Below are 14,894 nucleotides of genomic sequence, written 5' to 3' on the forward strand. Positions count from 1 at the left end.
AAAAAAAAAAAAAAAAAAAAAATAAATAAAATAAAATAAAATAAAAAATAAATAAGACATTGCAGATATAGTTGAAGGCCACCCCTTATCTCTCTGGCCCTCCCCCACTCCCCAGATGCAGTCATAATAGAAGAATTTGTTCCTGATTCGTCCTGATTTGTAGCATATATGTATGTGTGTAAACAACCTTTAGTGTGACTTTACGTGTTTTCCAGTTCATGTAAAAGAAATCTTATGTATGTTGATTTTTAACTTAAATGTTAAATGTTGATTTTTAACTTACTTTCAAAATGTATCCATCTGGGGACATATAGATCAAATACATTCCTTTGAATGTATATTAATGCATCTCCTTATATGACTGTGTTGAAATGTATCCAGGGTAGATAAACATTCAAACTGTTTCTAGATTGTTACTATCACAAATCATGCTGCAGTGGACTTTCTTGTAAATGTCACTTGCACATAACAGGTAAAATGGAAGGATTTAGTCACAGGGCATGTGCAGATTTACTTGTTGTTTTCAAATCATTATTCAAAGTAGTTGTACTAACTCACACCCTTACACAGAATGAGAAAAACTGGTTTCCTACATTCTTGCCCACAGTTGGCAAGCCGTTTCAGACTCCTTCCCCTCACCAGTCCATTGGGTGAGAATTTGTACATATGTATTTTTAAATGTACATTTCCTGACTGCCAGCACAACTGAGTTACCTTTGAAGTGTCTATTGGTCAACTGGGCTTACTATTCTGTGACATGCCTGTTAACATTTTTTGCTCATTTTTCTATAGGGTGTTTACTTTTTTAACTTAGAAGTATGTATTTTTAAAATATATTCTGAATACCAATCTTTTTGTCAGTTATGGTTGCAAATATATCCTTCTGGTTTCTGACTTTAAAAAAAAACTTCATGCTTTTTTTTCTTACATATAATTTTAAAAATGTTAATATGTTCAAAATCCTCAATTTTCCCTTCATTATCTCTGTGTTTTTTTTTTGTTTAAACTTAGTATAGGAAGTTTTTCTCTCTCCTGAGGTAATAAAGGGATTTTATATTTTCTTTTAAATGTTTTGAAGATTTGCTTCTTGCATTTCTGTCTTTAATCCATCAGAAATATGTGTGTATAATGAATGTGATATTTAAAAATATACATATTTGTCTATGTATCTTTAAAGCATTCTTCTTATTTACATATTTATTTTGAGTTGGAGTCTCTCTTTGTCGCCCAGACTGGAGTGCAACGGCCGCTCCCGGCTACCACAGCCTCGACCTGCTGGGCTCCGGCAATCCTTCCGCCTCAGCCTTCCAAGTAGCTGGAACCACAGGCGCATGCTACCATGCCCGGCTAATTTTTGATTTTATTGTAGAGATGAGGTCTCGCCAAGTTGCCCAGGTGGGTCTCGAAACCCCGGGCTCGGGCATTTCATTCACCTCAGCCTCCCAAGGCGCGGGATTACAGGTTGAGCCACCGAGCCCGGCTAATTTTTATTTTTAATACACCTGGGTTAAACTCTACTTACCATGAGTTATTTAAAATATTCTGATTTGGGATTCTTAATATTTACTTAGCATTTGTCCTGTTAGGTTCAAAAGTGGGTTTGCTTGTAATTTTCTGTTCTCTTTAACTAGTTTTAGTATACAGGTTAGACTAGCAACATAAAATGAGGTAAGGGGTGGGGCTTTGTCTCTCTTTCCAATCAGTGGAATAGTTTATGCTGATTAGAAATTATTTGTTCCTTGAAGGTTAGCTACTGTACATCTCTCTTGTAAAATACTCCAGACACACTGCTTTAAAAACAGGTAGACATTTTACTACTGATTAAATTTCCTTTTCTTTTTGCAATGTTTGGTAATTTACATTGACCTAGAGACTTGCCTGTTTTATACTTATTTTCAAATTTGTTGCATATATTATTCATAGTAGTATCTTATAATTTTTGTTTGTTTGAGTTGGGGTCTCACTGTGTTGCCCAGGTTGGGCAGTGGCACAATCACAACTCACCGCAACCTTAACCTACTGGGCGATCTTCCTGAGTCAGTCCCCTGAGTATTTGGGACTACAGGCATGTGCCACCACACTTGGCTAAGTTTTTTTTAATTTAATTTTTGTAGAGACAAAGTCTTGCTGTGTTGCCCAGATTAGCCTTGAACTCCTAGACTCAATCAATCCTCCCACCTTGGTCTCCCAAAGTGCTAGGATTACAGGTGTGGACCACCAGGCCTGGTCAATATCTTATAATTTTTTATCTTTTTCATATTTTAATAGTCAGTATGTTTGTATGATCCAAAATAAAAAAAGTTGTGAAAATTTTTCTTCCTTCCCATAAAAAACTACGGTCAGTTTATTTTGTATCTTTTCCAAGATGTTTAATACATACACAAATAAGTACAAATATGTTTTCTTGTATTGTTATTTTTTTACACAGATGGTGGCATACTAGACATAATCTTTTCTACATCACTTTTTTCACCTAATGAAACATATTGAGAATTTTTTCCACATCAAATCCACACGTGTCCTAACTCACTTTATACTTACATAGTAATTCTTAGTTTCACAATTTCTAAAATCAATTCTTCATTATGAAAATTATTATACACGCTTTTGCTGTTGAAACATGCTATCATCTGTCACCTTTACACAGGCTTTCATGTTTACATGAGTTTGTTTTTAGGATATATCCCCAAAGGTGGAAATTCTGGGTCCACTGGAACATGTGATTCTAATTTTAATAGGAATGACAAGGTCCTTGGCAGTTGTGTCTGTGATGTGCCTACCTGACACGTAAGTGAGTGTGTTTTCTCACAAGTTTCCCTGCCAGCACTGAAAATGAAACTTCTGGGTTTTTGTTCTCTGACACCTCATCTCAGTGTGAATTTAATTCACATTTCTCCTATTCTGGGAATGCTAAGCATTTTTAAAAGATATTAAATTTGTATGTTTGTATTTCTTTGGGAACCATCTGTTCATATCTTTTTATCGTTTCTATCAGGTTTTTGATGCTTTTCTCAGAAACTGTAGGACTTAGGAGGTTATACTGAGAAATGAGCCTTTTGATAGTTGTGGTGATATTTTTTCCAGTTTTTCAATTATCTTATAGTGTTTTGGAATGAAGAGTGTTTGAATTTTACATGTATTTCCTTCTCCATTCCCAGGTTATGAAAAGTTTCCTTTTTTTTTTATTACTTTGGTGGTTTTATTTTATATGTTGACATCTTTGATCCATTTGCAATTTTTCCTAATGTATGGATTCAACTTTATTCTTTTCCAGATGGTTACCAAATGTCCACTTTCTTGCACTTGTTAGAGCTGCCACTTTCATCATCATAAAAGAAATTCCTATTCTCTGCTATCTGTGGACAATCTGCTTGGTTCTACTGACCGGCTGTCCACGCATTTGTGCTACTGCACTGTTTAAAATGTAAGGCTGCCAGGTGTGGTGGCTTATGCCTGTAATCCCAGCACTTTGGGAGACAGAGGCGAGAGGATTGCCTGAGTCCAGGGGTTTGAGACCAGCTTGGGCAACTTGGCAAGATATTGACTCTAGAATAAATCAGAAAATAAAAAAAAAATTAGCTGGATGTGATGGTGCACGACTGTTGTTCCAGCTACTTGGAAGGCTGAGGGGAAGGATCACCTGAGTCCAGCAGGTCGAGGATGCAGTGACCATGAGTGTGCCACTGCACTTCAGCGCCTGGGCAACAGCATGAGACCCTGACTCAAAAAAAAAAGTAAAGCTTTCTCCATTGTGACTAGCTTTACCTCATCAGTCTTCTTTTCCAGAAATATTCTGGGTGAACATATTTTTCTGTCCATACAAATTTCAAATCACCTTGTCTCATTTAAAAAAAATCCTGTTGGTTGCATTAAATGTACAGTAGAGTTTAGAGACCCATTTGTTTTAGGACTCATTATTGATCATTCATACAGAAGAAAATTAAAATTAGATTCATACCTTTGGCAAAAATAGTTTATCTTAAGATATTTTATCATTTGTGTTTCCATCATACATGCGTATATCTTCTTTTTTTTTATTTAGGGAAGCTTTTTGTTTCTGTGAATTAATTTCATACCTGATAATTCTGGTGACCTCTCATGTCTTACATGGCAGTTTTTCAGTGGATTCTCTTGGGTTTCAGATACATAATCAGTAGCAAACAGTGATGATTCCAAATCCTCTTTTATCATTTGAATATGGTACTTTAAATTTTTGCCTGTCAGTAATTGGATTGACTGGTATCTTCAGAACAGAATTATAATGCCGGCACTGACAGTGGGCTTTTTTTACCCCCGATTTTATTTTGTTTTTTATTTTTTTAATTAATTATTTTTTTTTTTTGAGTTGGAGTCTCACTGTCGCCCAGTGAGACTGTCCTGGCCACCGCAGCCTCGACCCGCTGGGCTCCGGCGATCCTTCCGCCTCAGCCTTCCAAGTAGCTGGAACTACAGGCGCACGCTACCACGCCCGGCTAATTTTTTTGATTTATTGTAGAGATGAGGTCTCGCCTGCCCTGGCAGGTCTCGAACCCGCGGGCTCAGGCAATCCACTCACCTCAGCCTCCCAAAGGCGCGGGATTACTGGCTGAGCCATACCCCCTGATTTTAGTTGGAATGATTTCCATATAAAATGTGATACAGGCTTGAGATGAAAGTAAACAAGACTATTATGCTAACAGCAGTCTAAATAAGACAGTTTAAAAGTAAATAAGACTCGTTTTAAGGAAGTAAATATGTTCCTATTTTATCAATAATTTAAAAAAATTGATATTAGATATGGAAATTTGTCAAGTGCCTTTTCAATATTTCTAGAGATGGTCATATGATTTTCTTCTCAGATCTATTAATATGATGAGTTCTATTAATAAATCCTTAATAATGACTTGCTCCCACATTCCTGCATGTATTCCCTCTTGGCTGGTTTGACATTTTATTTAGAATTTTTACACTGATATGAGTGAGAATGGGCAGTAGCTTGCTCTTGTGCACAGTCTTGGCTGTGTGGTTGGTTTTGATGTTCAGCTCACTTTACAAACACAAATTTAGAAGTTTTTCTTCTTATCATGTGCTTTGGAATAATTTAATTTATATGCCATTCTTTTCTTTAAGTTTTAGCATATCACAACGTGTGACTACAGTGCTGTTTGCTTTAGTTCTTAAAAACCTTATCCATTTGTCTATTCAATAGATCTATTAAGATTTTTAATTCGTCTGGATTCAATTTTGATAAATTTTATGTTTTGCTAGTTTATTATCCACTTAATTCAAGTTTTCAATTTATAAAGTCAATGAAATTCTTTATTTTTTATCTGGATCTTTGATTATTTTCTCCTTGTGACTTATTATTTTTGAATTTCACTATTATTTAGTGATTAGGTAAATTAGCAGTTTATCTATTGCTTTTCCCTAAATAATAAGATTTTGAACTAAATTACTATTTCTATCTAAAAATTTAAAAAATTCATTGTTTTCTATCTTGTCTCTATTAATTTCTTTCTTCTACTTTACGTGGGTTTATTTTACAGTTTTTAGCCTCACTTCTTGAGTTGGATACTCTGATTTTTATTCCATTTGTTTATTGATATGAGTCATAAGACCACTCATTTTTTAATTTATTTCTGAGTACAGCTTAAACTGAATAGCAGAGGCTCTAATATGTGATGCTTCCTTATTATTTTGTAGATAATTCTCACCTTTATTGGAATTATTTGAGCTATGTGAAAGAGAATTTAAAAATTTCCAGGTGGTTGGGGCTTTTGACTTTTGGGTTTGTTTTTCACTCCTGGTTTTATTGCTTTGTGGTCAGGAAATGTTGTTTATCCTCTTTCTGCTTTGAATCTAAGATCACTACATATGCAATTTTATTAGATGCATGTTATACACATGACAAATGTAGATATCCTGCACACAACTTTACATCCTTGCCTTTTACATCTTGTATCTCCTGTGCCTGCACTGCAACCTTTGCACACTGTAGGAATCCAGTAAAAACCAGGTTTTATTGTTTCAAATGGCCATAAGAGATTCTCTGGCTAAAACAATTTGACCAGGGCATGAGGCTCATATCTTGGTGACCATCTGGAAGTAGGAGGAGACCCTGCTTAACGTATTGAGCTCACCTTGAGGTCAGGCCAGCCACTTGGGGTGTGCCATTCTCAAGCACTTCATGAGTGTCAGCTTTCATGGATTTGACCAGATTCTGAGATTTCTTTTTCCCTCTACCTAAGCAAAAACACACTCAGTCAATATTCAACAAACAAAATAGCTCAACATTCAAGATTAAAGCAACTCACAGCTTTCCTAGAGTCTTCCAGAAAACACCAGCAGGGATCCAACGTGTGACCTTACTTTGGGCATAGGATGTTCTTCTCACCCTTCTCTCTTTCTCTTCTGCCCTGCTACTACAGCAGCTAAGGTCTCCTTTTCTTACTCCCCAAATCTGTGCTCTCTCCATCCTTTCATGAACGCTGACCTCTCTCCTCACTCCTGCTTTTCCAGATGTTTCTCCTGCCACATTTTTTGCCCTTCTTCTGCCATCCTGTCAGTCTGTCTCAGACTTCTATTCATCAGCTATTTTTATCTGTTGTCCTGATCAGTATAACAAAATTAACTAAGTAAGTTTCAATGTCATCAAAGAACTTTTCTTAGAAAAATCAGGAGCAATATTTTTGAATACTCACACATTATAAAGTCATGTCCCAATTACATTTATTTTATAGACATGACTTCTAGATCTATGAGGGAGATAAAATTGTGTGTACTTGTAAAAATGATCACATTCTTTATAGAAATAATATAATAATAAGTCACTTATAGTGAGTCAGTATCACATTGGTTTTCATTCCTGAGAGGTAGGTTTGTCTTTCTTTCCAAAAAGGAATAAACTTGTGGAATACACAAATTGTTTTGCAGGCTAAAGAAGGTGCATTTATTGTCAGAGATTCAAGACATTTGGGATCCTACACAATTTCTGTATTTATAAGAGCTAGAAGGTAAGCACTGGTGATTTTGGTCATGTTAGAGAGAACCCAGTGGCAGTCTTTTTTTATGGAGATATGTGACAGGGAAGATATACAAGGTGACAAAAAATGTCTACATATTTTAAATATGACATTCGTGCAAAAGGTGGTGTTGATCAAATGAATGCTGGAGTCACCATGAGACAGGTAAGACAGTCAGAAAATGGCGGAAGCATGGTTGAGTGAATGTCATACTACACATTGCTACCGTAATTCGATTCAACTTGGAAAAGAAATGCATAGATAGAGCTAGGCTCGGTGGCTCAGCCTGTAATCTCACACCTTTGGGAGGCTGAGGTGAGTGGATCGCCTGAGCCTGCGGGTTCGAGACCCACCTGGGCAACTTGGCGAGATCTCATCTCTACAATAAATCAAAAAATTAGCTGGGTGTGGTAGTGCGCTCCTGTAATTCCGGCTACTTGGAAGGCTGAGATGGAAGGATCGCAGGAGCCCAGCAGGTCGAGACTCCAACTCAAACAACAAAACAAAACAAAACAACAAAAAAAGAAATGCATAGATAACCTCTCTCTCTCTCTCTCTCTCTCTCTCTCTCCTCTCTCTCTCTCTCTCTATCTCAGGAGTTAGAGTCTCACTCTGTTGCCCAGACTGCAGTGGCACGCTCACAGCCACCACAGCCTCGGCCCACTGGGTTTAGACAATCCTTCTACCTCAGCCTTCCACATAGCTAGAATCACATGTGCATGTCCTCACACCCAGCTAATTTTTTGATTTATTGTAGAGATAAGTCTCGTCAAGTTGCCCAGGCTAGTCTCCAACCCCTGGACTTAGACAATCCTCTTGCCTCTGCTTCTCAAAGTGCTGGGATTACAGGTGTGAACCACTGCACCCGGTCCAGAGAACATCTCTTAAAACGTGTAGACTTTTTTTGGCAAACCCCTGTGTAAGTGAGAGCCTAGCTTAGGGAAAAGATGACTGGCCTGGAAGTTAGAAAAACAAACTGGTCCACACCGTGTCCCTAACAAGTTCTGTGTGATGTCAGAGGAATTGATGAACTTCTCTTGTCTCTCTTTTCTCAACCATCAAAAATGGGAGGTAGATTCATTGTAGTGGACACAATTGGGCTTGCCCCATGTCCCTTGGTCTGTCCTGGGACTGACCTGCAGAGGGGTTCCCTGCCCTCAGAAAGCTCCCGGTGTCTTCTGGCTGAGGATGCTTCTGGCTGTGGGAAGTCATGGGTCCCATGCTAGGTTGGAGGCTCCCAAGAGGTGACATTCCAGGAGCAGCCCTGCCTTAGGGAGAATGCAAGTTGGTGGGTGGACACCACCGATTCTCTACATTCCAATGGGACAGTGGTGAGGTGTGTCCCCCATAAAAGACTGAGCCCTGGTTGTCTGAAACAACAGACTGCTCACAAGGGCAGTCTTGGTCCCCTTGGTACCCCCTCTTCTGTGGTACCATCTCCAATCCCTCATGGTGCATATATTCATTCACTCAACTGACACCGAATATCCCATATACACGTGTACATGCCCTACATGAGCTCTACTGGTTTGGACGCTGGACATGTCCCTTGGACAACTTTGGCTGAAGTTAAGTCTGAATCTGAACCTCAATAATTTAGTTGAGAAATCGTCCTGAGATGGTGATATAACTGTTGAATTTAGCCAGTCTGCTCTTCAGGGTGATGTTGCTAGGATGAGGTCATTTATTTATGTCAGGGTCTTTCTCCGTTGCCCAGGCTGGAGTGTATGATCACAGCTCACTGCTGCCTCAACTTCCCAGGTCACACGATCCTTCCACCTCAGCCTCCTGAGTAGCTAGAAGTGCGGGCACGTGCCACCACACCCTGCTATTTTGTTTTTTTTTGTAGAGACAAGGTCTTGCTATGTTGTCCAGCAATCCTCTCACCCCGTCCTCCCAAAGTGCTGGGATGACAGGCATGAGCCACCATGCCTGGCCAGGATGAGTTTTAGAACTGGATTCCTGTTGCTGAATGAGTTCTCTTAGTCCAAAGTGATCTTCTGTGTTTCTACTAATTCACGTTTTATTGATCGCAGAAGTACAGAGGCGACCATCAAACATTATCAGATAAAAAGGACCGACTCAGGACAATGGTACGTGGCTGAGAGACATCTCTTTCAATCCATCCCCGAGCTGATCTGGTATCACCAGCACAATGCGGCAGGTAAGTTGGGACTTCATAGGGGACTTCAAGCTGGGCACGCTGGGGAGCCAGGCCCGGGAGGCCAACACCTCTCTGCTGTCAGACACTCAGTGCAGAAAGGGCTTAAGAGCTTGAAACACAGCCTGCCATTATCCTCATTGTTGATGCCTCTTGGTCTTTCTAGTCAGGGGGCAAAAGGTAGGTCAATTCTTTACAATTCTGCCAGGTAAGAAGAATGACAGATGAGAGAAAGGCAAATGGCCAGTGAGTCATCATGTATTTGCTCTGGAAATTCGTATAGAGCTAAATGTAGTAGGATTTCAAATACCTAGATAATAATGCTTCCTTCTCTTTGCCCCCATAAATCAGATCTCTGCTTCAGATACTTGCAATAAACAATTACCCTCAAGTTTCTCATTCTCTCTTTCCTGTTTGTAGGACAGAAAAGATTACACAGAACACAGCTTTTCACAGTCATAATTTGGTCTAATATGCCAGGGGCGTGTTTAACCTGCTTCTCCAGTCATTGTTTGTAATAATTGCTACTTGTGCAAACCTATCAACTGTGGAAAGATGTGGGATTCTGGAAGGTTGCATCACCATTGCAGTCACATTTCTGGCTTCCAGTCCTCGCTCAGCTTGTGCCTGACCCCGCTGGGCCCACAGCGGGATCTTACCTTAGCGTTACTGAACTTGGAACTCACTGCAACTTCTCATATCGTTTGACTTCCTGTCATGCTGTGCTCTTAAAGATTTCTCTCAGAAAAAGTCAAGTGGACAAAACATCCTTTTGGAAAAAGGCCTATTTCCCATTACCCTCGTTCCAAATATCAGGAATACATCCAAGGAGATATTATTCACTTATGGGATGATTCCATTGGGATGTTCCAGGTTGTCCCTAGAAGTCTGATTTTAGAGAGAGAGGTAGAGTGTCTGGGTGGGGTTGGGGAGGTCATAGCTGTTGGTGCAGACAGAAATAGAGACCAGTTCTGCATTTTCTCCCTCTTCTTTCTCCTTCCATTGGAGAAAAAAAAAATTGAAGAGAGAGTGGTGAGGGTGATGAAGTCCAAAAAGTAAGGAGGTAAGTCAGGAATTGCCTACAGGAAAAGATGGTAGTGATAAGTGATAAGTGATAAGACCAGTTCTGCATTTTCTCCCTCTTCTTTCTCCTTCCTTTGGAGAAAAAAAAAATTGAAGAGAGAGTGGTGAGGGTGATGAAGTCCAAAAAGTAAGGAGGTAAGTCAGGAATTGCCTACAGGAAAAGATGGTAGTGATAAGTTGTTACGTTAAAAAGAAAAAAAAAAAAAGGCCAGGCATGGTGGCTCACCTCTGTAATCCCCGTACTTTAGGAGGTCAAGATAGGAGGATCGCTTCAGCCTAGGAGTTCAAGACTAGCTTGGGCAACATAGAAAGACCTTGTCACTACAAAAATTAAAAAAATTAGCCAGTGTGGTGGCACACGCTTGTAACTTGAGTCCAAGAAGTCAAGGCTATTGTGAGCCATGATCGTACCATGTACTCCAACCTGGGTGACAAGTGAGATCCTGACTTAAAAAAAAAAAAAAAAACAAGAAAAAAAGTGCAGAGCAGTATATTAAGAATATAGCCCCACTGTTGTGAAAAAAAAAAATTGCCAAGTGTGATGTCTCATGCCTGTAATCTCAGCACTTTGGGAGGCTTAGGCGGGAGGGTCACTTGAACCCAGGAGCTGGAGACTAGCATGGGTAACATAGACCTCATCACTAAAATAAATAAATAATAAACAAGCAAATAAATAAATGAAATTTTAAAAACATAATTAGTTGGACATGGTGGCATGCACCCATAGTCCCAGCTACTCAGCAGGCCAAGGAAGGAAGATTGCCTGAGCCCAGGAGGTCAAAGTTGTGGTGAGCCATGACTGTGTCACTGCACTCCAGCCTGGGCAAGCAAGTGAGACCCCAACTGAAAGAGAGAGAGAGAGAGAGAGAGACAGAGAGAGAGACTGTGAACTGGAACTCATGACTGTCCTGTCTACTTTCTGATCTCTGGTCAATGTAGCTCATGACAAACCATCTCTTTACCAGAAGTGGGGACACCTGCAAAGAGAGTGACAGGCATCTTTCTGCAGAGACCAACACCAACATTTGGTAATAATTCCCAGGTTGAAATGTTTGGCGAAGATAAACTTTGAAGTCAGAGGACGGCATCAGGGTCTTAAGGAAATTCCCTTACGTGTTATTTGGACCAGTGTGGCAGCGACTTGACTAGCTGGGGCTGTCCCTTGGCAGGTCTTCTGAGTCAGGGAAATGTCCTTTCCTGTTCTCTGTCTGGAGTCTTCCCATCTCCTCAAGACCCCTCTGCAAAACTCACCCCCCCCAGCAAATCTCCTGTCCGTCTACTTTGTGGGGACGATGGAAGCCCCAGCGTGAGTCCCCCAGCCCTTCTTGCCCCCTGCCCTTCCCTTACTTCCCCCAGCAGGAGGGGTCTTGCCTGTCGTCACTGCTCCCTTCTCCCCGGTGGCATCCCTTCCATTTCTTCTGACCCCTCCATCCAGCCCTTTCGGTGTCACTCTCTTAGTCACACTGTGAAAATGAGTCCACACCCAATGCCTCCACCTTCTCACTGTCCAATTGCCTTTAAACATCCACAATCCAACCTCTGCTTCCACCGCCTTGTGTGGACCAGTGACTCCCCAGGGGACATGCATGGTGATGCGTTCTGGTCCTCAACTATTTAGAGCTCTCTGTTGCATTGGGCGGTGTCACTCCTAGGATGTCCCTGCTTCCTTGATGGTTTACACCACCCACTCCTGGAGCTTTACAGCTCAGATCATTCCTGGTGGGTCTTCCTAATGCGTCCTACTTCTGTTCCCTTAAGCAATGGTGTTCTGAGAGGATTCACCCTGGCCACTTCTCAAGCTGGCCATCTCCTGCTGCAAAATTCTTCAGGGGACACAGGTGCTCGCAATCCCACCAGCCCTGAACTTGATGACATAGTTGAATGCTCCATCTGACACCATCACGCCCTGTTCATGTCTCCTCTTCCTGTAGTCTGTCTTGTAACATGGTGCCATCATCCAGTCCACTGGCCTGGAACCATGGGAGTTCAACAGACGCTTTTCTTCTTAAAACTGAACTTATAAGTTTCCAGGTGCAATTAATGTCATATCCTAAACGTGTCTCCCATTGAACCCTGCCTACCGGTGCTGCCCTGACCGTTGTTCACCTGGATGATGACAATGGCCTCTTGACTGCTCTCAATTTCTCCAATGTTGATGTCCCCTCGTCCCACCTCTAGGCTGGCACCAGAGCGATCTATCAAAAACATAGTCTGACTGTGCCCTCCTGCTAGGGACCCTCCACTGGCTCCCTCTGGCTTGCAGGGAGATGTCGTGCTTCCTGGCATGGCTCACAAGGCCCCCAAGCCCAAGCATGATGCACCTCTCCTGCGTCCCATCTTGCTTCTCCTGCCTCCATTTTGTGTTCAGGGACCTGCCATCAAGCTTCAGACATCTGTGTTTCATTGCACGCTGGTACCCCTGCCTGGAATGTCCTTTAAGGCTTCTCCTTGTGGGTTAGCTGTGTTTTTTGGATTCGTCTCAGGTGTCATTTCCTCCCAGGAAACTTCTCTGATCCCAACCATGTGTTGAGTGCTCTCCCTCTGTGTCCCAGGGCGCCATAGGGGAGTCTCCAGCAACCGCTGTTTCCTTTGACGTCAGAAGGGCCTCTCTCTGCCTGTCCCCTCCCTGACACACAGTTCCCACAGGTAGGGTCCTCATTTTGCTCATCTTTGGAGCTGCTGGGCTCCTTGGGATCTTCCTAGAAGACTGTCTTGCACACAATAGGCACTGAATACATGTATGCTTCTTTCTGTTCCTACACTGGTCAAGCTTGTTTCTATCCTCCAGCCTTTGCATATACTGTTCCATCTGCCTGGAAGGCCCTTCCTCCCAGTCTTTGGGAGCTGGTTCCAATCAACATCAGCATGGCCACTGTCTTGTCAGAAAGGCCTTCTCTGAGCCCCACTCTGAAGTCACTGTAGTGTACCGGCCTTGCACTCATCACCATCTGCTTTTTCTTGTGTGTGTACTTACTTATTTTCTAAATAAACATGACATATTCTAAGTGTGTCTCCCAACAAGCCCTGCCTACCACCGGTGCTGCCCTGACCATTGTTCACCTGGATGATGCCAATGACCTCTTGACTGGTCTCATTGTCCCCAGTGTTGACGTCCCTTCAGCCCCCCTGCAGTGGCTTTGCAGTCTGGTTCACTGCTGTCTCCTGTCTCTAGATAGTACTGGGCACATACCTGGTGCTCAGTAAACATCAGTTGAAGAAATAAATAATACATCTGCTTACTGACCTGAACTGAAGCAGAGGATTCTATATGCTCAGACGAGATCTCATGTACTCTACAATGGTGTCTCGGTTCATTTTCTGTTGCATAGAACAAAATATAAGAACTGGGAAAAAAAAGATATTTGCTTTTTACTTACAGTATTAGTGGCTGAAGAGTCCAAGACAGAGAGGCCGTATCTGGCGAGGATCTGCTCCCTGGTGGGGACTCTGCAAAGTCCTGGGGCCGTGCAGGGCACCCTGTGACGAGAGGGTACAGCATGCTCTGGGAGCTCTTCCTCTCTTATGTTTACGTTCATTCATTCATTCATTTTTTTGAGTTGGAGTCTCACTCTTCATCCAGTTGGAGTGCAGTGGCATGCTCATGGTCACCTCAGCCTTGACCTGCTGGGCTCAAGGGTTCCTCCCACCTCAGCTTCCCAAGTAGCTGGGACTACAGGCATGTGCCATCATGCCTGGCCAGTTTCTTTAATTTTTTGTGGAGATGAGATCTTGCTATGTTGCCCAGGCTGGTCTCAAACTCCTGGGCTCAAGCGATCCTCCCACCTTGCCCTCCCAAAGTGCTGAGATTACAGGCGTGAGCCATCACACCTGACCTGGGGAGTTAAATTTCATTGAGTTTTGGAGGGCACATTTACTCCATAGCATAGATGTAAAAACAAAAACAAAAACAAAAACAACCAAAACCCAAAAAACTCTACTCTCAAAGGGTAGAGTTGGGAAAATGAGTACACTTAAATACTGTCAGCAGTCGGATGTATTAGGACAGCCTTTCTGGACATTCTTAGACCTGGAACTCACATTTTATAAGATGACAATTTGAGAAATACATATAACAGAGAAATCTTGGAAATAGCTTTAAGTTGTATGTATAGTCTTTGATATATATCAATTACCCACTCACAGCAAAAAGCTTGTAACAAAGTATATTTCTATAAAACATTGTAAGGGAAGATGCTTTCAGTTATGTAAATAGAGGTTTTTGACTGGGCACAGTGACTTACGCCTAGAATTCCAGCATTTTGGGAGGCAGAAGAGGATAATTGCTTGAACCCAGGAGTTTGAGACAAGCTTGGGCAACATAGAAAGAAAGACCTCATCTCTACACAGAAAGAAAGAAAGAAAGAAAGGAAGGAAGGAAGGAAAGAAAGAAAGAGAAGGAAAGGAAGAAAGAAAGAAAGAGAGAAAGAAAGAGAGAAAGAAAGAAAAATTAGCCAGGTGTGGTGGCATGCTCTTGTAGACCCAGCTACTTGGGAGGTTGAGGTGGGAGGATTGCTTGAGCCCAGGAGGTTGAGGCTGCAGTAGGCCCTGATAGAGCCACTGCTCTCCAGTCTGGGCAACAGTGTGAGACCCAGACTCAAAAACCAACAACAACAAAAACTAATACAGAGGTTTTTGCAGTAATGTTTACC

At 41.6% G+C, this 14,894-nt stretch overlaps 1 protein-coding gene across 1 annotated transcript in view; it reads left to right on the forward strand.

Moving 5' to 3' along the window:
* TXK (TXK tyrosine kinase) overlaps positions 1-14,894 on the forward strand; it is a 55,543-nt gene that overhangs the window by 13,860 nt on the left and 26,789 nt on the right. The window contains exons 6-7 of the mRNA XM_008062551.1: positions 6,913-6,992; positions 9,038-9,165. Coding sequence (XP_008060742.1) covers positions 6,913-6,992; positions 9,038-9,165 — 208 coding nt within the window. The remainder of the gene's footprint in view (positions 1-6,912; positions 6,993-9,037; positions 9,166-14,894) is intronic.

This window comes from Carlito syrichta, unplaced genomic scaffold (assembly GCF_000164805.1).
Source record: "Carlito syrichta isolate Samal-C Ts95f unplaced genomic scaffold, Tarsius_syrichta-2.0.1 Scaffold305745, whole genome shotgun sequence".
Classification (NCBI taxonomy): Eukaryota; Metazoa; Chordata; class Mammalia; order Primates; family Tarsiidae; genus Carlito; species Carlito syrichta.